General features: G+C 49.1%; 1 protein-coding gene across 4 annotated transcripts in view; it reads right to left on the reverse strand.

The window, feature by feature from the left end:
* Positions 1–25,914, reverse strand: part of LOC132394244 (tetratricopeptide repeat protein 39B) — a 411,030-nt gene that overhangs the window by 38,944 nt on the left and 346,172 nt on the right. For all 4 annotated transcript variants that reach the window (XM_059970126.1, XM_059970127.1, XM_059970128.1 and 1 more), the window contains one exon: positions 347–467. In XM_059970126.1, the coding sequence (XP_059826109.1) occupies positions 347–467 (121 nt within the window). The remainder of the gene's footprint in view (positions 1–346; positions 468–25,914) is intronic.

Consider the following 25,914-nt stretch of genomic DNA (forward strand, 5'->3'; position numbering starts at 1 on the left):
CCCTAATCGAAAATTGTGTATCAAACTTAAAATAGAAGATTAAAGTAACACCAGGTATGAAAGACCGCTGCTGCCGTGCTGTGCTGCCTCATGGGAAATTAACAAACTCTTGACTCAAAGGCAAGTGGGATCCGTGTAAACTTTGTGAAGCTGCTGTTTGTTCTTCCTATACGAGAATATGTTGCATAAGATTGAAGGGAAATGGAATTAACTTCAATAAAAGGCACACAACTGCATGCCTGACTGCATCACAATATTTATCCAGCTATCAAATGACAGTGAATCAAGTATGCTCCTCTCCGGGCTGACATACTTAAATAACTTAATGGAGTAATAGACTGCTCACCAGGGGAGGCAGGACCAGTTTGACAGGTATGGGAGACATGTATCGCCTGGCTTTTCTTATTGCAAACTTCTCTGTGGGAATAGATTTCCCAGCAAATCGTTGCTTCAGGCTTTCAACACGCCTGCAAAACAATCGATATCACATCAATATTTTATTTTTACGTGTAGAATCAGAACAAAAGCAAACAACAAGTTATTATTAACTTATCAACTTTAAATTCTCATGAAATTCTTCACAATGCTTCCATGGGGATCTAACGGCACTAACACAGGATGAGCGCTTTTTCAGGCCTTTGGAACAGGACAAGAGGAGGGTAGCTATGTGGAAGGCATTGAAACTAAAACGTGATGATCTGAATGAGCTCCCACGAAGTATGATTTTAGGTTTGGCACTTACTAATGTAATTGTGATGCATCGGCCACTCACACTGAAGACAGCCTAAACTACACACAGCAATGGCTACTCACACTAAAGTCAGTCGAAACTCCACCCAGCATCGGCCACTCACACTAAAGTCAGCCTAATCTCCACCCAGCATTGGCCATTTACACTAAAGTCAGTCGAATCTTGACCCAGCATCAGCCACTCACACTAAAGTCAGGCTAATATCCATTGAGCATCAGCCACTCACACTAAAGTCAGCCTAATCTCCACCCAGCATCGGCCACCCACACTAAAGTCAGTCGAATCTTGACCCAGCATCAGCCACTCACACTAAAGTCAGGCTAATATCCATTGAGCATCAGCCACTCACACTAAAGTCAGCCTAATCTCCACCCAGCATCGGCCACTCACACGAAAGTCAGCCAAATCTCCACCCAGCATCGGCCACTCACACTAACGTCAGTCGAAACTCCAACCAGCATCGGTCACTCAAACAAAAGTCCGCCTAATCTTCATTTAGCATCGGCCACTCACACTAAAGTCAGCCTAATCTCCACCCAGCATCGGCCACCCACACTAAAGTCAGTCGAACCTTGACCCAGCATCAGCCACTCACACTAAAGTCAGGCTAATATCCATTTAGCATCGCCCACTCACACTAAAGTCAGCCAAATCTCCATCCAGAATCGGCCACTCACACTAAAGTCAGCCTAATCTCCATCCAGAATCGGCCACTCACACTAAAGTCAGTCGAATCTCAACCCAGCATCGGCCACTCACACTAAAGTCAGCCAAATCTCCATCCAGAATCGGCCACTCACACTAACGTCAGTCGAATCTCAACCCAGCATCGGCCACTCACACTAACGTCAGTCGAATCTCAACCCAGCATCGGATACTCACACTAAAGTCAGACTAAACTCCACCCAGCACCGGATAATCACACTAAAGTCAGCCGAATCTCCACCCAGCATCGGCCAGTCACACTAAAGTCAGACTAATCTCCACCCAGCATCGGACACTCACACTAAAGTCAGTCTAATCTCCACCCTGTATCGGCCACTCATACTAATGTCAGCCGAATCTCCACCTGGCATTGGCCACTAAAATCAGCCTAATCATTACCCAGCCTCGGCCAGTCACACTGAAATCAGTCTAATCTCCAACCAGCATTGGCCACTCACACTAAAGAGAGCCTAATCTCCTCGCAGCATCTGCCACTCACACTAAAGTCAGCCAAATCTCCACCCAGCATCGGCCAGTCACACTAAAGTCAGCCTAATCTCCACCCAGCATCGGCCACACACACTAAAGTCTGCATAATCTCCACCGAGCATCGGCCACTCACACTAAAGACAGCCTAATCCCCACTTAGCAATGGCCACTCACACTAAAGTCAGCCGAATCTCCACCCAGCATCAGCCACTCACACTAAAGTCAGCCGAATCTCCACCCAGCATCGGACACTCACACTAAAGTCAGCCGAATCTCCAATCAGCATCGGCCACTCACACTAAAGTCAGCCGAATATCCAACCAGCATCAGCCACTCACACTAAATTCAGCCTAATATCCATATAGCATCGGCAACTCACACTAAAGTCAGCCTAATCCCCACTTAGCATTGGCCACTCACACTAAAGTCAGTCGAATCTCCATTTAGCATCGGCCACTCACAGTAAAGTCAGCCGAATCTCCACCCAGCATCAGCCACTCACACTAAAGTCAGCCTAATCTCCATTTAGCATCGGCCACTCACACTAAAGTCAGCCTAATCTCCACCCAGCATCGGCCACTCACACTAAAGTCAGCCGAATCTCCACCCGGCATTGGCCACTCACACTAAAGTCAGCCGAATCTCCACTTAGCATCGGCCACTCACACTAAAGTCAGCCGAATCTCCACCCAGCATCAGCCACTAACACTAAAGTCAGCCTAATCTCCATTTAGCATCAGCCAGTCACACTAAAGTCAGCCGAATCTCCACCCAGCATCGGCCACTAACACTAAAGTCAGCCTAATCTCCATTTAGCATCAGCCAGTCACACTAAAGTCAGCCTAATCTTGACCCAGCATCGGCCACTCACACTAAAGTCAGCCGAATCTCCAATCAGCATCGGCCACTCACACTAAAGTCAGCCGAATATCCAACCAGCATCAGCCACTCACACTAAATTCAGCCCAATATCCATATAGCATCGGCCACTCACACTAAAGTCAGCTGAATCTCCACCCAGCATCAGCCACTCACACTAAAGTCAGTCGAATCTCCATTTAGCATCGGCCACTCACACTAAAGTCAGCCTAATCCCCACTTAGCATTGGCCACTCACACTAAAGTCAGCCGAATCTCCACCCAGCACTGGCCAGTCACACTAAAGTCAGCCTAATATCCATATAGCATCGGCCACTCACACTAAAGTCAGCCGAATCTCCACCCAGCATCGGCCACTCAAACTACCACACAGCATCGGCCACTCACACTAAAGTCAGCCTAATCTCCACCCAGCATTGGCCATTTACACTAAAGTTAGCCTAATCTCCATTTAGCATCAGCCACTCACACTAAAGTCAGACTAAACTCCACCCAGCACCGGATAATCACACTAAAGTCAGCCGAATCTCCAACCAGCATCGGCCAGTCACACTAAAGTCAGACTAATCTCCACCCAGCACCGGATAATCACACTAAAGTCAGACTAATATCCACCCAGCATCAGCCACTCACACTAAAGTCAGCCGAATCTCCACCCAGCATCGGAAACTCACACTAAAGTCAGTCTAATCTCCACCCAGTATCGGCCACTCATACTAATGTCATCCGAATCACCACCTGGCGTTGGCCACTCACACTAAAGTCAGCCTAATCTCCACAAAGCATCAGCCACTCACACTACAGTCAGTCGAATCTCCAATCAGCATCGGACACTCACACTAAAGTCAGTCGAATGTCCATTTAGCATCGGCCACTCACACTAAAGTCAGCCTGATCTCCACCCAGCATTGGCCATTTACACTAAAGTCTGCCTGATCTCCACCCAGCATTGGCCACTCACACTAAAGTCAGCCTAATCTCCAAACAGCATCGGCCACTCACAGTAAAGTCAGCCTAATCCCCACTTAGCATTGGCCACTCACACTAAAGTCAGCCTGATCTCCATTTAGCATTGGCCACTAACACTAAAGTCAGCCGAATCTCCACCCAGCATCGGCCAGTCACACTAAAGTCAGCCTAATCTCCACCCAGCATCAGCCACTCACACTAAAGTCAGCCGAATCTCCACCCAGCATCGGCCATTTACACTAAATTCAGCCTGATCTCCACCCAGCATTGGCCACTCACACTAAATTCAGCCTAATCTCCTCCCAGCATCGGCCACTCACACTAAAGTCAGCCAAATCTCCACTTAGCATCGGCCACTCACACTAAAGTCAGCCTAATCCCCACTTAGCATTGGCCACTCACACTAAAGTCAGCCTAATCTCCATTTAGCATTGGCCACTCACACTAAAGTCAGCCGAATCTCCACCCAGCATCGGAAACTCACACTAAAGTCAGTCTAATCTCCACCCAGTATCGGCCACTCATACTAATGTCAGCCGAATCTCCACCCGGCATTGGCCACTCACACTAAAGTCAGCCGAATATACATTTAGCATCGGCCACTCACACTAAAGTCAGCCGAATCTCCACCGAGCATCGGCCACTCACACTAAAGTCAGCCTAATCTCCACAAAGCATCAGCCACTCACACTACAGTCAGTCGAATCTCCAATCAGCATCGGACACTCACACTAAAGTCAGCCGAATCTCCACCCAGCATCGGCCATTTACACTAAATTCAGCCTGATCTCCACCCAGCATTGGCCACTCACACTAAAGTCAGCCTAATCTCCTCCCAGCATCGGCCACTCACACTAAAGTCAGCCTAATCCCCACTTAGCATTGGCCACTCACACTACAGTCAGCCTAATCTCCACCCAGCATCAGCAACTCACAGTAAAGTCAGATTAATCTCCATTTAGCATTGGCCACTCACACTAAAGTCAGCCGAATCTCCACCCAGCATCGGCCACTCACACTAAAGTCAGCCGAATCTCCACCCAGCATCGGCCACTCACACTAAAGTCAGCCTAATCTCCACTTAGCATTGGCCACTGACACTAAAGTCAGCCGAATCTCCACCCAGCATCGGCCACTCACACTAAAGTCAGCCGAATCTCCACCGAGCATCGGACACTCACACTAAAGTCAGCCGAATCTCCAATCAGCATCGGCCACTCACACTAAAGTCAGCCGAATATCCAACCAGCATCAGCCACTCACACTAAATTCAGCCTAATATCCATATAGCATCGGCAACTCACACTAAAGTCAGCCGAATCTCCACCCAGCATCAGCCACCCACACTAAAGTAGGTCGAATCTCCATTTAGCATCGGCCACTCACAGTAAAGTCAGATTAATCTCCATTTAGCATTGGCCACTCACACTAAAGTCAGCCGAATCTCCACCCAGCATCGGACACTCACACTAAAGTCAGTCTAATCTCCACCCTGTATCGGCCACTCATACTAATGTCAGCCGAATCTCCACCTGGCATTGGCCACTAAAATCAGCCTAATCATTACCCAGCCTCGGCCAGTCACACTGAAATCAGTCTAATCTCCAACCAGCATTGGCCACTCACACTAAAGAGAGCCTAATCTCCTCGCAGCATCTGCCACTCACACTAAAGTCAGCCAAATCTCCACCCAGCATCGGCCAGTCACACTAAAGTCAGCCTAATCTCCACCCAGCATCGGCCACACACACTAAAGTCTGCATAATCTCCACCGAGCATCGGCCACTCACACTAAAGACAGCCTAATCTGCACTTAGCATTGGCCACTCACACTAAAGTCAGACGAATCTCCACCCAGCATCGGCCACTCACACTAAAGTCAGCCTAATCTCCATTTAGCATCAGCCACTCACACTAAAGTCAGACGAATATCCATTTAGCATCGGCCACTCACACTACAGTCATCCAAATCTCCAATCAGCATCGGCCACTCACACTAAAGTCAGCCGAATATCCAACCAGCATCAACCACTCACACTAAAGTCAGTCGAATCTCCATTTAGCATCGGCCACTCACAGTAAAGTCAGACTAATCTCCATTTAGCATTGGCCACTCACACTAAAGTCAGCCGAATCTCCACCTAGCATCGGACACTCACACTAAAGTCAGCCTAATCTCCATTTAGCATCGGCCACTCACAGTAAAGTCAGACTAATCTCCATTTAGCATTGGCCACTCACACTAAAGTCAGCCTAATCTCCACCCAGCATCGGACACTCACACTAAAGTCAGCCGAATCTCCAATCAGCATCGGCCACTCACAGTAAAGTCTGCCGAATATCCAACCAGCATCAGCCACTCACACTAAATTCAGCCTAATATCCATATAGCATCGGCAACTCACACTAAAGTCAGCCTAATCCCCACTTAGCATTGGCCACTCACACTAAAGTCAGTCGAATCTCCATTTAGCATCGGCCACTCACAGTAAAGTCAGCCGAATCTCCACCCAGCATCAGCCACTCACACTAAAGTCAGCCTAATCTCCATTTAGCATCGGCCACTCACACTAAAGTCAGCCTAATCTCCACCCAGCATCGGCCACTCACACTAAAGTCAGCCGAATCTCCACCCGGCATTGGCCACTCACACTAAAGTCAGCCGAATCTCCACTTAGCATCGGCCACTCACACTAAAGTCAGCCGAATCTCCACCCAGCATCGGCCACTAACACTAAAGTCAGCCTAATCTCCATTTAGCATCAGCCAGTCACACTAAAGTCAGCCGAATCTCCACCCAGCATCGGCCACTAACACTAAAGTCAGCCTAATCTCCATTTAGCATCAGCCAGTCACACTAAAGTCAGCCTAATCTCGACCCAGCATCGGCCACTCACACTAAAGTCAGCCGAATCTCCAATCAGCATCGGCCACTCACACTAAAGTCAGCCGAATATCCAACCAGCATCAGCCACTCACACTAAATTCAGCCCAATATCCATATAGCATCGGCCACTCACACTAAAGTCAGCTGAATCTCCACCCAGCATCAGCCACTCACACTAAAGTCAGTCGAATCTCCATTTAGCATCGGCCACTCACACTAAAGTCAGCCTAATCTCCACCCAGCATCGGCCACTCACACTAAAGTCAGCCGAATCTCCACTTAGCATCGGCCACTCACACTAAAGTCAGCCTAATCCCCACTTAGCATTGGCCACTCACACTAAAGTCAGCCGAATCTCCACCCAGCACTGGCCAGTCACACTAAAGTCAGCCTAATATCCATATAGCATCGGCCACTCACACTAAAGTCAGCCGAATCTCCACCCAGCATCGGCCACTCAAACTACCACACAGCATTGGCCACTCACACTAAAGTCAGCCTAATCTCCACCCAGCATTGGCCATTTACACTAAAGTTAGCCTAATCTCCATTTAGCATCAGCCACTCACACTAAAGTCAGACTAAACTCCACCCAGCACCGGATAATCACACTAAAGTCAGACGAATCTCCAACCAGCATCGGCCAGTCACACTAAAGTCAGACTAATCTCCACCCAGCACCGGATAATCACACTAAAGTCAGACTAATCTCCACCCAGCATCAGCCACTCACACTAAAGTCAGCCGAATCTCCACCCAGCATCGGAAACTCACACTAAAGTCAGTCTAATCTCCACCCAGTATCGGCCACTCATACTAATGTCATCCGAATCACCACCTGGCGTTGGCCACTCACACTAAAGTCAGCCTAATCTCCACAAAGCATCAGCCACTCACACTACAGTCAGTCGAATCTCCAATCAGCATCGGACACTCACACTAAAGTCAGTCGAATGTCCATTTAGCATCGGCCACTCACAATAAAGTCAGCCTGATCTCCACCCAGCATTGGCCATTTACACTAAAGTCAGCCTAATCTCCAAACAGCATCGGCCACTCACACTAAAGTCAGCCGAATCTCCACCCAGCATCAGCCACTCACAGTAAAGTCAGCCTAATCTCCATTTAGCATCGGCCACTCACACTAAAGTCAGCCTAATCTCCACCCAGCATCGGCCACTCACACTAAAGTCAGCCGAATCTCCACCCGGCATTGGCCACTCACACTAAAGTCAGCCGAATCTCCACTTAGCATCGGCCACTCACACTAAAGTCAGCCGAATCTCCACCCAGCATCGGCCACTAACACTAAAGTCAGCCTAATCTCCATTTAGCATCAGCCAGTCACACTAAAGTCAGCCGAATCTCCACCCAGCATCGGCCACTAACACTAAAGTCAGCCTAATCTCCATTTAGCATCAGCCAGTCACACTAAAGTCAGCCTAATCTCGACCCAGCATCGGCCACTCACACTAAAGTCAGCCGAATCTCCAATCAGCATCGGCCACTCACACTAAAGTCAGCCGAATATCCAACCAGCATCAGCCACTCACACTAAATTCAGCCCAATATCCATATAGCATCGGCCACTCACACTAAAGTCAGCTGAATCTCCACCCAGCATCAGCCACTCACACTAAAGTCAGTCGAATCTCCATTTAGCATCGGCCACTCACACTAAAGTCAGCCGAATCTCCACCCAGCATCAGCCACTCACACTAAAGTCAGCCTAATCTCCATTTAGCATCGGCCACTCACACTAAAGTCAGCCTAATCTCCACCCAGCATCGGCCACTCACACTAAAGTCAGCCGAATCTCCACCCGGCATTGGCCACTCACACTAAAGTCAGCCGAATCTCCACTTAGCATCGGCCACTCACACTAAAGTCAGCCGAATCTCCACCCAGCATCGGCCACTAACACTAAAGTCAGCCTAATCTCCATTTAGCATCAGCCAGTCACACTAAAGTCAGCCGAATCTCCACCCAGCATCGGCCACTAACACTAAAGTCAGCCTAATCTCCATTTAGCATCAGCCAGTCACACTAAAGTCAGCCTAATCTCGACCCAGCATCGGCCACTCACACTAAAGTCAGCCGAATCTCCAATCAGCATCGGCCACTCACACTAAAGTCAGCCGAATATCCAACCAGCATCAGCCACTCACACTAAATTCAGCCCAATATCCATATAGCATCGGCCACTCACACTAAAGTCAGCTGAATCTCCACCCAGCATCAGCCACTCACACTAAAGTCAGTCGAATCTCCATTTAGCATCGGCCACTCACACTAAAGTCAGCCTAATCTCCACCCAGCATCGGCCACTCACACTAAAGTCAGCCGAATCTCCACTTAGCATCGGCCACTCACACTAAAGTCAGCCTAATCCCCACTTAGCATTGGCCACTCACACTAAAGTCAGCCGAATCTCCACCCAGCACTGGCCAGTCACACTAAAGTCAGCCTAATATCCATATAGCATCGGCCACTCACACTAAAGTCAGCCGAATCTCCACCCAGCATCGGCCACTCAAACTACCACACAGCATCGGCCACTCACACTAAAGTCAGCCTAATCTCCACCCAGCATTGGCCATTTACACTAAAGTTAGCCTAATCTCCATTTAGCATCAGCCACTCACACTAAAGTCAGACTAAACTCCACCCAGCACCGGATAATCACACTAAAGTCAGACGAATCTCCAACCAGCATCGGCCAGTCACACTAAAGTCAGACTAATCTCCACCCAGCACCGGATAATCACACTAAAGTCAGACTAATCTCCACCCAGCATCAGCCACTCACACTAAAGTCAGCCGAATCTCCACCCAGCATCGGAAACTCACACTAAAGTCAGTCTAATCTCCACCCAGTATCGGCCACTCATACTAATGTCATCCGAATCACCACCTGGCGTTGGCCACTCACACTAAAGTCAGCCTAATCTCCACAAAGCATCAGCCACTCACACTACAGTCAGTCGAATCTCCAATCAGCATCGGACACTCACACTAAAGTCAGTCGAATGTCCATTTAGCATCGGCCACTCACAATAAAGTCAGCCTGATCTCCACCCAGCATTGGCCATTTACACTAAAGTCTGCCTGATCTCCACCCAGCATTGGCCACTCACACTAAAGTCAGCCTAATCTCCAAACAGCATCGGCCACTCACACTAAAGTCAGCCGAATCTCCACCCAGCATCAGCCACTCACAGTAAAGTCAGCCTAATCTCCATTTAGCATCGGCCACTCACACTAAAGTCAGCCTAATCTCCACCCAGCATCGGCCACTCACACTAAAGTCAGCCGAATCTCCACCCGGCATTGGCCACTCACACTAAAGTCAGCCGAATCTCCACTTAGCATCGGCCACTCACACTAAAGTCAGCCGAATCTCCACCCAGCATCGGCCACTAACACTAAAGTCAGCCTAATCTCCATTTAGCATCAGCCAGTCACACTAAAGTCAGCCGAATCTCCACCCAGCATCGGCCACTAACACTAAAGTCAGCCTAATCTCCATTTAGCATCAGCCAGTCACACTAAAGTCAGCCTAATCTCGACCCAGCATCGGCCACTCACACTAAAGTCAGCCGAATCTCCAATCAGCATCGGCCACTCACACTAAAGTCAGCCGAATATCCAACCAGCATCAGCCACTCACACTAAATTCAGCCCAATATCCATATAGCATCGGCCACTCACACTAAAGTCAGCTGAATCTCCACCCAGCATCAGCCACTCACACTAAAGTCAGTCGAATCTCCATTTAGCATCGGCCACTCACACTAAAGTCAGCCGAATCTCCACCCAGCATCAGCCACTCACACTAAAGTCAGCCTAATCTCCATTTAGCATCGGCCACTCACACTAAAGTCAGCCTAATCTCCACCCAGCATCGGCCACTCACACTAAAGTCAGCCGAATCTCCACCCGGCATTGGCCACTCACACTAAAGTCAGCCGAATCTCCACTTAGCATCGGCCACTCACACTAAAGTCAGCCGAATCTCCACCCAGCATCGGCCACTAACACTAAAGTCAGCCTAATCTCCATTTAGCATCAGCCAGTCACACTAAAGTCAGCCGAATCTCCACCCAGCATCGGCCACTAACACTAAAGTCAGCCTAATCTCCATTTAGCATCAGCCAGTCACACTAAAGTCAGCCTAATCTCGACCCAGCATCGGCCACTCACACTAAAGTCAGCCGAATCTCCAATCAGCATCGGCCACTCACACTAAAGTCAGCCGAATATCCAACCAGCATCAGCCACTCACACTAAATTCAGCCCAATATCCATATAGCATCGGCCACTCACACTAAAGTCAGCTGAATCTCCACCCAGCATCAGCCACTCACACTAAAGTCAGTCGAATCTCCATTTAGCATCGGCCACTCACACTAAAGTCAGCCTAATCTCCACCCAGCATCGGCCACTCACACTAAAGTCAGCCGAATCTCCACTTAGCATCGGCCACTCACACTAAAGTCAGCCTAATCCCCACTTAGCATTGGCCACTCACACTAAAGTCAGCCGAATCTCCACCCAGCACTGGCCAGTCACACTAAAGTCAGCCTAATATCCATATAGCATCGGCCACTCACACTAAAGTCAGCCGAATCTCCACCCAGCATCGGCCACTCAAACTACCACACAGCATCGGCCACTCACACTAAAGTCAGCCTAATCTCCACCCAGCATTGGCCATTTACACTAAAGTTAGCCTAATCTCCATTTAGCATCAGCCACTCACACTAAAGTCAGACTAAACTCCACCCAGCACCGGATAATCACACTAAAGTCAGACGAATCTCCAACCAGCATCGGCCAGTCACACTAAAGTCAGACTAATCTCCACCCAGCACCGGATAATCACACTAAAGTCAGACTAATCTCCACCCAGCATCAGCCACTCACACTAAAGTCAGCCGAATCTCCACCCAGCATCGGAAACTCACACTAAAGTCAGTCTAATCTCCACCCAGTATCGGCCACTCATACTAATGTCATCCGAATCACCACCTGGCGTTGGCCACTCACACTAAAGTCAGCCTAATCTCCACAAAGCATCAGCCACTCACACTACAGTCAGTCGAATCTCCAATCAGCATCGGACACTCACACTAAAGTCAGTCGAATGTCCATTTAGCATCGGCCACTCACAATAAAGTCAGCCTGATCTCCACCCAGCATTGGCCATTTACACTAAAGTCTGCCTGATCTCCACCCAGCATTGGCCACTCACACTAAAGTCAGCCTAATCTCCAAACAGCATCGGCCACTCACACTAAAGTCAGCCGAATCTCCACCCAGCATCAGCCACTCACACTAAAGTCAGCCTAATCTCCATTTAGCATCGGCCACTCACACTAAAGTCAGCCTAATCTCCACCCAGCATCGGCCACTCACACTAAAGTCAGCCGAATCTCCACCCGGCATTGGCCACTCACACTAAAGTCAGCCGAATCTCCACTTAGCATCGGCCACTCACACTAAAGTCAGCCGAATCTCCACCCAGCATCGGCCACTAACACTAAAGTCAGCCTAATCTCCATTTAGCATCAGCCAGTCACACTAAAGTCAGCCGAATCTCCACCCAGCATCGGCCACTAACACTAAAGTCAGCCTAATCTCCATTTAGCATCAGCCAGTCACACTAAAGTCAGCCTAATCTCGACCCAGCATCGGCCACTCACACTAAAGTCAGCCGAATCTCCAATCAGCATCGGCCACTCACACTAAAGTCAGCCGAATATCCAACCAGCATCAGCCACTCACACTAAATTCAGCCCAATATCCATATAGCATCGGCCACTCACACTAAAGTCAGCTGAATCTCCACCCAGCATCAGCCACTCACACTAAAGTCAGTCGAATCTCCATTTAGCATCGGCCACTCACACTAAAGTCAGCCTAATCTCCACCCAGCATCGGCCACTCACACTAAAGTCAGCCGAATCTCCACTTAGCATCGGCCACTCACACTAAAGTCAGCCTAATCCCCAGTTAGCATTGGCCACTCACACTAAAGTCAGCCGAATCTCCACCCAGCACTGGCCAGTCACACTAAAGTCAGCCTAATATCCATATAGCATCGGCCACTCACACTAAAGTCAGCCGAATCTCCACCCAGCATCGGCCACTCAAACTACCACACAGCATCGGCCACTCACACTAAAGTCAGCCTAATCTCCACCCAGCATTGGCCATTTACACTAAAGTTAGCCTAATCTCCATTTAGCATCAGCCACTCACACTAAAGTCAGACTAAACTCCACCCAGCACCGGATAATCACACTAAAGTCAGACGAATCTCCAACCAGCATCGGCCAGTCACACTAAAGTCAGACTAATCTCCACCCAGCACCGGATAATCACACTAAAGTCAGACTAATCTCCACCCAGCATCAGCCACTCACACTAAAGTCAGCCGAATCTCCACCCAGCATCGGAAACTCACACTAAAGTCAGTCTAATCTCCACCCAGTATCGGCCACTCATACTAATGTCATCCGAATAACCACCTGGCGTTGGCCATTCACACTAAAGTCAGCCTAATCTCCACAAAGCATCAGCCACTCACACTACAGTCAGTCGAATCTCCAATCAGCATCGGACACTCACACTAAAGTCAGTCGAATGTCCATTTAGCATCGGCCACTCACACTAAAGTCAGCCTGATCTCCACCCAGCATTGGCCATTTACACTAAAGTCTGCCTGATCTCCACCCAGCATTGGCCACTCACACTAAAGTCAGCCTAATCTCCAAACAGCATCGGCCACTCACACTAAAGTCAGCCGAATCTCCACTTAGCATCGGCCACTCACAGTAAAGTCAGCCTAATCCCCACTTAGCATTGGCCACTCACACTAAAGTCAGCCTAATCTCCATTTAGCATTGGCCACTAACACTAAAGTCAGCCGAATCTCCACCCAGCATCGGCCAGTCACACTAAAGTCAGCCTAATCTCCACCCAGCATCAGCCACTCACACTAAAGTCAGCCGAATCTCCACCCAGCATCGGCCATTTACACTAAATTCAGCCTGATCTCCACCCAGCATTGGCCACTCACACTAAAGTCAGCCTAATCTCCTCCCAGCATCGGCCACTCACACTAAAGTCAGCCGAATCTCCACCCAGCATCAGCCACTCACACTAAAGTCAGCCTAATCTCCATTTAGCATCGGCCACTCACACTAAAGTCAGCCTAATCTCCACCCAGCATCGGCCACTCACACTAAAGTCAGCCGAATCTCCACCCGGCATTGGCCACTCACACTAAAGTCAGCCGAATCTCCACTTAGCATCGGCCACTCACACTAAAGTCAGCCGAATCTCCACCCAGCATCGGCCACTAACACTAAAGTCAGCCTAATCTCCATTTAGCATCAGCCAGTCACACTAAAGTCAGCCGAATCTCCACCCAGCATCGGCCACTAACACTAAAGTCAGCCTAATCTCCATTTAGCATCAGCCAGTCACACTAAAGTCAGCCTAATCTCGACCCAGCATCGGCCACTCACACTAAAGTCAGCCGAATCTCCAATCAGCATCGGCCACTCACACTAAAGTCAGCCGAATATCCAACCAGCATCAGCCACTCACACTAAATTCAGCCCAATATCCATATAGCATCGGCCACTCACACTAAAGTCAGCTGAATCTCCACCCAGCATCAGCCACTCACACTAAAGTCAGTCGAATCTCCATTTAGCATCGGCCACTCACACTAAAGTCAGCCTAATCTCCACCCAGCATCAGCCACTCACACTAAAGTCAGCCGAATCTCCACTTAGCATCGGCCACTCACACTAAAGTCAGCCTAATCCCCAGTTAGCATTGGCCACTCACACTAAAGTCAGCCGAATCTCCACCCAGCACTGGCCAGTCACACTAAAGTCAGCCTAATATCCATATAGCATCAGCCACTCACACTAAAGTCAGCCGAATCTCCACCCAGCATCGGCCACTCACACTAAAGTCAGCCGAATCTCCACCCAGCATCGGCCACTCAAACTACCACACAGCATCGGCCACTCACACTAAAGTCAGCCTAATCTCCACCCAGCATTGGCCATTTACACTAAAGTTAGCCTAATCTCCATTTAGCATCAGCCACTCACACTAAAGTCAGACTAAACTCCACCCAGCACCGGATAATCACACTAAAGTCAGACGAATCTCCAACCAGCATCGGCCAGTCACACTAAAGTCAGACTAATCTCCACCCAGCACCGGATAATCACACTAAAGTCAGACTAATCTCCACCCAGCAGCAGCCACTCACACTAAAGTCAGCCGAATCTCCACCCAGCATCGGAAACTCACACTAAAGTCAGTCTAATCTCCACCCAGTATCGGCCACTCATACTAATGTCATCCGAATCACCACCTGGCGTTGGCCATTCACACTAAAGTCAGCCTAATCTCCACAAAGCATCAGCCACTCACACTACAGTCAGTCGAATCTCCAATCAGCATCGGACACTCACACTAAAGTCAGTCGAATGTCCATTTAGCATCGGCCACTCACACTAAAGTCAGCCTGATCTCCACCCAGCATTGGCCATTTACACTAAAGTCTGCCTGATCTCCACCCAGCATTGGCCACTCACACTAAAGTCAGCCTAATCTCCAAACAGCATCGGCCACTCACACTAAAGTCAGCCGAATCTCCACTTAGCATCGGCCACTCACAGTAAAGTCAGCCTAATCCCCACTTAGCATTGGCCACTCACACTAAAGTCAGCCTAATCTCCATTTAGCATTGGCCACTAACACTAAAGTCAGCCGAATCTCCACCCAGCATCGGCCAGTCACACTAAAGTCAGCCTAATCTCCACCCAGCATCAGCCACTCACACTAAAGTCAGCCGAATCTCCACCCAGCATTGGCCATTTACACTAAATTCAGCCTGATCTCCACCCAGCATTGGCCACTCACACTAAATTCAGCCTAATCTCCTCCCAGCATCGGCCACTCACACTAAAGTCAGCCGAATCTCCACTTAGCATCGGCCACTCACACTAAAGTCAGCCTAATCCCCACTTAGCATTGGCCACTCACACTAAAGTCAGCCTAATCTCCATTTAGCATTGGCCACTCACACTAAAGTCAGCCGAATCTCCACCCAGCATCGGAAACTCACACTAAAGTCAGTCTAATCTCCACCCAGTATCGGCCACTCATACTAATGTCAGCCGAATCTCCACCGAGCATCGGCCACTCACACTAAAGTCAGCCTAATCTCCACAAAGCATCAGCCACTCACACTACAGTCAGTCGAATCTCCAATCAGCATCGGACACTCACACTAAAGTCAGCCGAATCTCCACCCAGCATCGGCCATTTACACTAAATTCAGCCTGATCTCCACCCAGCATTGGCCACTCACACTAAAGTCAGCCTAATCTCCTCCCAGCATCGGCCACTCACACTAAAGTCAGCCTAATCCCCACTTAGCATTGGCCACTCACACTACAGTCAGCCTAATCTCCACCCAGCATCAGCAACTCACAGTAAAGTCAGATTAATCTCCATTTAGCATTGGCCACTCACACTAAAGTCAGCCGAATCTCCACCCAGCATCGGCCACTCACACTAAAGTCAGCCTAATCTCGACCCTGTATCGGCCACTCACACTAAAGTCAGCCTAATCTCCACTTAGCATTGGCCACTGACACTAAAGTCAGCCGAATCTCCACCCAGCATCGGCCACTCACACTAAAGTCAGCCGAATCTCCACCGAGCATCGGACACTCACACTAAAGTCAGCCGAATCTCCAATCAGCATCGGCCACTCACACTAAAGTCAGCCGAATATCCAACCAGCATCAGCCACTCACACTATATTCAGCCTAATATCCATATAGCATCGGCAACTCACACTAAAGTCAGCCGAATCTCCACCCAGCATCAGCCACTCACACTAAAGTCAGTCGAATCTCCATTTAGCATCGGCCACTCACAGTAAAGTCAGATTAATCTCCATTTAGCATTGGCCACTCACACTAAAGTCAGCCGAATCTCCACCCAGCATCGGACACTCACACTAAAGTCAGTCTAATCTCCACCCTGTATCGGCCACTCATACTAATGTCAGCCGAATCTCCACCTGGCATTGGCCACTAAAATCAGCCTAATCATTACCCAGCCTCGGCCAGTCACACTGAAATCAGTCTAATCTCCAACCAGCATTGGCCACTCACACTAAAGAGAGCCTAATCTCCTCGCAGCATCTGCCACTCACACTAAAGTCAGCCAAATCTCCACCCAGCATCGGCCAGTCACACTAAAGTCAGCCTAATCTCCACCCAGCATCGGCCACACACACTAAAGTCTGCATAATCTCCACCGAGCATCGGCCACTCACACTAAAGACAGCCTAATCTGCACTTAGCATTGGCCACTCACACTAAAGTCAGACGAATCTCCACCCAGCATCGGCCACTCACACTAAAGTCAGCCTAATCTCCATTTAGCATCAGCCACTCACACTAAAGTCAGCCTAATATCCATTTAGCATCGGCCACTCACACTACAGTCATCCAAATCTCCAATCAGCATCGGCCACTCACACTAAAGTCAGCCGAATATCCAACCAGCATCAACCACTCACACTAAAGTCAGTCGAATCTCCATTTAGCATCGGCCACTCACAGTAAAGTCAGACTAATCTCCATTTAGCATTGGCCACTCACACTAAAGTCAGCCGAATCTCCAGCTAGCATCGGACACTCACACTAAAGTCAGCCTAATCTCCATTTAGCATCGGCCACTCACAGTAAAGTCAGACTAATCTCCATTTAGCATTGGCCACTCACACTAAAGTCAGCCTAATCTCCACCCAGCATCGGCCACTCACACTAAAGTCAGCCGAAACTCCACCCGATATTGGCCACTCACACTAAAGTCAGCCGAATCTCTACTTAGCATCGGCCACTCACACTAAAGTCAGCCGAATCTCCACCCAGCATCGGCCACTAACACTAATGTTAGCCGAATCTCCAACTAGCATCTGCCACTCACACTAAAGAGAGCCTAATCTCCTCGCAGCATCTGCCACTCACACTAAAGTCAGCCAAATCTCCACCCAGCATCGGCCAGTCACACTAAAGTCAGCCTAATCTCCACCCAGCATCGGCCACTCACACTAAAGTCTGCATAATCTCCACCGAGCATCGGCCACTCACACTAAAGACAGCCTAATCTGCACTTAGCATTGGCCACTCACACTAAAGTCAGCCGAATCTCCACCCAGCATCGGCCACTAACACTAAAGTCAGCCTAATCTCCATTTAGCATTAGCCAGTCACACTAAAGTCAGCCTAATCTCGACCCAGCATCGGCCACTCACACTAAAGTCAGCCGAATCTCCAATCAGCATCGGCCACTCACACTAAAGTCAGCCGAATATCCAACCAGCATCAGCCACTCACACTAAATTCAGCCCAATATCCATATAGCATCGGCCACTCACACTATAGTCAGCTGAATCTCCACCCAGCATCGGCTACTCACACTAAAGTCAGCCGAATCTCCACCCAGCATCGGCCACTAACACTAATGTTAGCCGAATCTCCAACTAGCATCTGCCACTCACACTAAAGAGAGCCTAATCTCCTCGCAGCATCTGCCACTCACACTAAAGTCAGCCAAATCTCCACCCAGCATCGGCCAGTCACACTAAAGTCAGCCTAATCTCCACCCAGCATCGGCCACTCACACTAAAGTCTGCATAATCTCCACCGAGCATCGGCCACTCACACTAAAGACAGCCTAATCTGCACTTAGCATTGGCCACTCACACTAAAGTCAGCCGAATCTCCACCCAGCATCGGCCACTAACACTAAAGTCAGCCTAATCTCCATTTAGCATTAGCCAGTCACACTAAAGTCAGCCTAATCTCGACCCAGCATCGGCCACTCACACTAAAGTCAGCCGAATCTCCAATCAGCATCGGCCACTCACACTAAAGTCAGCCGAATATCCAACCAGCATCAGCCACTCACACTAAATTCAGCCCAATATCCATATAGCATCGGCCACTCACACTATACTCAGCTGAATCTCCACCCAGCATCAGCCACTCACACTAAAGTCAGCCGAATCTCCACTTAGCATCGGCCACTCACACTAAAGTCAGCCTAATCCGCACTTAGCATTGGCCACTCACACTAAAGTCAGCCGAATCTCCACCCAGCATCAGCCACTCACACTAAAGTCAGTCGAATCTCCATTTAGCATCGGCCACTCACAGTAAAGTCAGACTAATCTCCATTTAGCATTGGCCACTCACACTAAAGTCAGCCGAATCTCCACCCAGCATCGGCCACTCACACTAAAGTCAGCCGAATCTCCACACAGCATCGGCCACTCACACTAAAGTCAGCCTAATCTCCACCCAGCATTGGCCAATTACACTAAAGTTAGCCTAATCTCCATTTAGCATCAGCCACTCACACTAAAGTCAGACTAAACTCCACCCAGCACCGGATAATCACACTAAAGTCAGCCGAATCTCCACCCAGCATCGGCCAGTCACACTAAAGTCAGACTAATCTCCACCCAGCATCGGACACTCACACTAAAGTTAGTCTAATCTCCACCCTGTATCGGCCACTCATACTAATGTCAGCCGAATCTCCACCTGGCATTGGCCACTAAAATCAGCCTAATCATTACCCAGCCTCGGCCAGTCACACTGAAATCAGTCTAATCTCCAACCAGCATTGGCCACTCACACTAAAGAGAGCCTAATCTCCTCGCAGCATCTGCCACTCACACTAAAGTCAGCCAAATCTCCACCCAGCATCGGCCAGTCACACTAAAGTCAGCCTAATCTCCACCCATCATCGGCCACACACACTAAAGTCTGCATAATCTCCACCGAGCATCGGCCACTCACACTAAAGACAGCCTAATCTGCACTTAGCATTGGCCACTCACACTAAAGTCAGCCGAATATCCATTTAGCATCGGCCACTCACACTACAGTCATCCAAATCTCCAATCAGCATCGGCCACTCACACTAAAGTCAGCCTAATCTCCACAAAGCATCAGCCACTCACACTACAGTCAGTCGAATCTCCAATCAGCATCGGACACTCACACTAAAGTCAGCCGAATCTCCACCCCGCATCGGCCATTTACACTAAATTCAGCCTGATCTCCACCCAGCATTGGCCACTCACACTAAAGTCAGCCTAATCTCCTCCCAGCATCGGCCACTCACACTAAAGTCAGCCTAATCCCCACTTAGCATTGGCCACTCACACTACAGTCAGCCTAATCTCCACCCAGCATCAGCAACTCACAGTAAAGTCAGATTAATCTCCATTTAGCATTGGCCACTCACACTAAAGTCAGCCGAATCTCCACCCAGCATCGGCCACTCACACTAAAGTCAGCCTAATCTCCACTTAGCATTGGCCACTGACACTAAAGTCAGCCGAATCTCCACCCAGCATCGGCCACTCACACTAAAGTCAGCCTAATCTCCACTTAGCATTGGCCACTGACACTAAAGTCAGCCGAATCTCCACCCAGCATCGGCCACTCACACTAAAGTCAGCCGAATCTCCACCGAGCATCGGACACTCACACTAAAGTCAGCCGAATCTCCAATCAGCATCGGCCACTCACACTAAAGTCAGCCGAATATCCAACCAGCATCAGCCACTCACACTAAATTCAGCCTAATATCCATATAGCATCGGCAACTCACACTAAAGTCAGCCGAATCTCCACCCAGCATCAGCCACTCACACTAAAGTCAGTCGAATCTCCATTTAGCATCGGCCACTCACAGTAAAGTCAGATTAATCTCCATTTAGCATTGGCCACTCACACTAAAGTCAGCCGAATCTCCACCCAGCATCGGACACTCACACTAAAGTCAGTCTAATCTCCACACTGTATCGGCCACTCATACTAATGTCAGCCGAATCTCCACCTGGCATTGGCCACTAAAATCAGCCTAATCATTACCCAGCCTCGGCCAGTCACACTGAAATCAGTCTAATCTCCAACCAGCATTGGCCACTCACACTAAAGAGAGCCTAATCTCCTCGCAGCATCTGCCACTCACACTAAAGTCAGCCAAATCTCCACCCAGCATCGGCCAGTCACACTAAAGTCAGCCGAATATCCAACCAGCATCAACCACTCACACTAAAGTCAGTCGAATCTCCATTTAGCATCGGCCACTCACAGTAAAGTCAGACTAATCTCCATTTAGCATTGGCCACTCACACTAAAGTCAGCCGAATCTCCACCTAGCATCGGACACTCACACTAAAGTCAGCCTAATCTCCATTTAGCATCGGCCACTCACAGTAAAGTCAGACTAATCTCCATTTAGCATTGGCCACTCACACTAAAGTCAGCCTAATCTCCACCCAGCATCGGCCACTGACACTAAAGTCAGCCGAATCTCCACCCGATATTGGCCACTCACACTAAAGTCAGCCGAATCTCTACTTAGCATCGGCCACTCACACTAAAGTCAGCCGAATCTCCACCCAGCATCGGCCACTAACACTAATGTTAGCCGAATCTCCAACTAGCATCTGCCACTCACACTAAAGAGAGCCTAATCTCCTCGCAGCATCTGCCACTCACACTAAAGTCAGCCAAATCTCCACCCAGCATCGGCCAGTCACACTAAAGTCAGCCTAATCTCCACCCAGCATCGGCCACTCACACTAAAGTCTGCATAATCTCCACCGAGCATCGGCCACTCACACTAAAGACAGCCTAATCTGCACTTAGCATTGGCCACTCACACTAAAGTCAGCCGAATCTCCAATCAGCATCGGCCACTCACACTAAATTCAGCCCAATATCCATATAGCATCGGCCACTCACACTATAGTCAGCTGAATCTCCACCCAGCATCAGCCACTCACACTAAAGTCAGCCAAATCTCCACTTAGCATCGGCCACTCACACTAAAGTCAGCCTAATCCCCACTTAGCATTGGCCACTCACACTAAAGTCAGCCGAATCTCCACCCAGCATCAGCCACTCACACTAAAGTCAGTCGAATCTCCATTTAGCATCGGCCACTCACAGTAAAGTCAGACTAATCTCCATTTAGCATTGGCCACTCACACTAAAGTCAGCCGAATCTCCACCCAGCATCGGCCACTCACACTAAAGTCAGCCGAATCTCCACACAGCATCGGCCACTCACACTAAAGTCAGCCTAATCTCCACCCAGCATTGGCCATTTACACTAAAGTTAGCCTAATCTCCATTTAGCATCAGCCACTCACACTAAAGTCAGACTAAACTCCACCCAGCACCGGATAATCACACTAAAGTCAGCCGAATCTCCACCCAGCATCAGCCACTCACACTAAAGTCAGTCGAATCTCCATTTAGCATCGGCCACTCACAGTAAAGTCAGATTAATCTCCATTTAGCATTGGCCACTCACACTAAAGTCAGCCGAATCTCCACCCAGCATCGGACACTCACACTAAAGTCAGTCTAATCTCCACACTGTATCGGCCACTCATACTAATGTCAGCCGAATCTCCACCTGGCATTGGCCACTAAAATCAGCCTAATCATTACCCAGCCTCGGCCAGTCACACTGAAATCAGTCTAATCTCCAACCAGCATTGGCCACTCACACTAAAGAGAGCCGAATCTCCTCGCAGCATCTGCCACTCACACTAAAGTCAGCCAAATCTCCACCCAGCATCGGCCAGTCACACTAAAGTCAGCCGAATATCCAACCAGCATCAACCACTCACACTAAAGTCAGTCGAATCTCCATTTAGCATCGGCCACTCACAGTAAAGTCAGACTAATCTCCATTTAGCATTGGCCACTCACACTAAAGTCAGTCTAATCTCCACCCTGTATCGGCCACTCATACTAATGTCAGCCGAATCTCCACCTGGCATTGGCCACTAAAATCAGCCTAATCATTACCCAGCCTCGGCCAGTCACACTGAAATCAGTCTAATCTCCAACCAGCATTGGCCACTCACACTAAAGAGAGCCTAATCTCCTCGCAGCATCTGCCACTCACACTAAAGTCAGCCAAATCTCCACCCAGCATCGGCCAGTCACACTAAAGTCAGCCTAATCTCCACCCAGCATCGGCCACACACACTAAAGTCTGCATAATCTCCACCGAGCATCGGCCACTCACACTAAAGACAGCCTAATCTGCACTTAGCATTGGCCACTCACACTAAAGTCAGCCGAATCTCCACCCAGCATCGGCCACTCACACTAAAGTCAGCCTAATCTCCATTTAGCATCAGCCACTCACACTAAAGTCAGCCGAATATACATTTAGCATCGGCCACTCACACTACAGTCATCCAAATCTCCAATCAGCATCGGCCACTCACACTAAAGTCAGCCGAATATCCAACCAGCATCAACCACTCACACTAAAGTCAGTCGAATCTCCATTTAGCATCGGCCACTCACAGTAAAGTCAGACTAATCTCCATTTAGCATTGGCCACTCACACTAAAGTCAGCCGAATCTCCACCCAGCATTGGCCACTCACACTGAAGTCAGCCTAATCTCCTCCCAGCATCGGCCACTCAAACTAAAGTCAGCCGAATCTCCACTTAGCATCGGCCACTCACACTAAAGTCAGCCTAATCCCCACTTAGCATTGGCCACTCACACTAAAGTCAGCCTAATCTCCATTTAGCATTGGCCACTCACACTAAAGTCAGCCGAATCTCCACCCAGCATCGGAAACTCACACTAAAGTCAGTCTAATCTCCACCCAGTATCGGCCACTCATACTAATGTCATCCGAATCTCCACCCGGCATTGGCCACTCACACTAAAGTCAGCCGAATATACATTTAGCATCGGCCACTCACACTAAAGTCAGCCGAATCTCCACCGAGCATCGGCCACTCACACTAAAGTCAGCCTAATCTCCACAAAGCATCAGCCACTCACACTACAGTCAGTCGAATCTCCAATCAGCATCGGCCATTTACACTAAATTCAGCCTGATCTCCACCCAGCATTGGCCACTCACACTAAAGTCAGCCTAATCTCCTCCCAGCATCGGCCATTTACACTAAATTCAGCCTGATCTCCACCCAGCATTGGCCACTCACACTAAAGTCAGCCTAATCTCCTCCCAGCAGCGGCCATTTACACTAAATTCAGCCTGATCTCCACCCAGCATTGGCCACTCACACTAAAGTCAGCCGAATCTCCACCCAGCATCGGCCATTTACACTAAATTCAGCCTGATCTCCACCCAGCATTGGCCACTCACACTAAAGTCAGCCTAATCTCCTCCCAGCATCGGCCACTCACACTAAAGTCAGCCTAATCCCCACTTAGCATCGGCCACTCACACTAAAGTCAGCCTAATCTCCATTTAGCATTGGCCACTCACACTAAAGTCAGCCTAATCTCCACCCAGCATCGGCCACTCAAACTAAAGTCAGCCTAATCTCCGCCCCGCAACAGCCACTCAGACTAATGTCAGCCTAATCTCCACCCAGCATCGGCCACTCAAACTAAAGTCAGCCTAATCTCCACCCAGCATTGGCCACTCACACTAAAGTCAGCCTAATCTCCTCCCAGCATCGGCCACTCACACTAAAGTCAGCCTAATCCCCACTTAGCATTGGCCACTCACACTACAGTCAGCCTAATCTCCACCCAGCATCAGCAACTCACAGTAAAGTCAGATTAATCTCCATTTAGCATTGGCCACTCACACTAAAGTCAGCCGAATCTCCACCCAGCATCGGCCACTCACACTAAAGTCAGCCTAATCTCCACTTAGCATTGGCCACTGACACTAAAGTCAGCCGAATCTCCACCGATCATCGGACACTCACACTAAAGTCAGCCGAATCTCCAATCAGTATCGGCCACTCACACTAAAGTCAGCCGAATATCCAACCAGCATCAGCCACTCACACTAAATTCAGCCTAATATCCATATAGCATCGGCAACTCACACTAAAGTCAGCCGAATCTCCACCCAGCATCAGCCACTCACACTAAAGTCAGTCGAATCTCCATTTAGCATCGGCCACTCACAGTAAAGTCAGATTAATCTCCATTTAGCATTGGCCACTCACACTAAAGTCAGCCGAATCTCCACCCAGCATCGGACACTCACACTAAAGTCAGTCTAATCTCCACCCTGTATCGGCCACTCATACTAATGTCAGCCGAATCTCCACCTGGCATTGGCCACTAAAATCAGCCTAATCATTACCCAGCCTCGGCCAGTCACACTGAAATCAGTCTAATCTCCAACCAGCATTGGCCACTCACACTAAAGAGAGCCTAATCTCCTCGCAGCATCTGCCACTCACACTAAAGTCAGCCAAATCTCCACCCAGCATCGGCCAGTCACACTAAAGTCAGCCTAATCTCCACCCAGCATCGGCCACACACACTAAAGTCTGCATAATCTCCACCGAGTATCGGCCACTCACACTAAAGACAGCCTAATCTGCACTTAGCATTGGCCACTCACACTAAAGTCAGACGAATCTCCACCCAGCATCGGCCACTCACACTAAAGTCAGCCTAATCTCCATTTAGCATCAGCCACTCACACTAAAGTCAGCCGAATATCCATTTAGCATCGGCCACTCACACTACAGTCATCCAAATCTCCAATCAGCATCGGCCACTCACACTAAAGTCAGCCGAATATCCAACCAGCATCAACCACTCACACTAAAGTCAGTCGAATCTCCATTTAGCATCGGCCACTCACAGTAAAGTCAGACTAATCTCCATTTAGCATTGGCCACTCACACTAAAGTCAGCCGAATCTCCACCTAGCATCGGACACTCACACTAAAGTCAGCCTAATCTCCATTTAGCATCGGCCACTCACAGTAAAGTCAGACTAATCTCCATTTAGCATTGGCCACTCACACTAAAGTCAGCCTAATCTCCACCCAGCATCGGCCACTCACACTAAAGTCAGCCGAATCTCCACCCGATATTGGCCACTCACACTAAAGTCAGCCGAATCTCTACTTAGCATCGGCCACTCACACTAAAGTCAGCCGAATCTCCACCCAGCATCGGCCACTAACACTAATGTTAGCCGAATCTCCAACTAGCATCTGCCACTCACACTAAAGAGAGCCTAATCTCCTCGCAGCATCTGCCACTCACACTAAAGTCAGCCAAATCTCCACCCAGCATCGGCCAGTCACACTAAAGTCAGCCTAATCTCCACC

This window comes from Hypanus sabinus, chromosome 5 (genome assembly GCF_030144855.1).
Source record: "Hypanus sabinus isolate sHypSab1 chromosome 5, sHypSab1.hap1, whole genome shotgun sequence".
NCBI classification, from domain to species: Eukaryota; Metazoa; Chordata; class Chondrichthyes; order Myliobatiformes; family Dasyatidae; genus Hypanus; species Hypanus sabinus.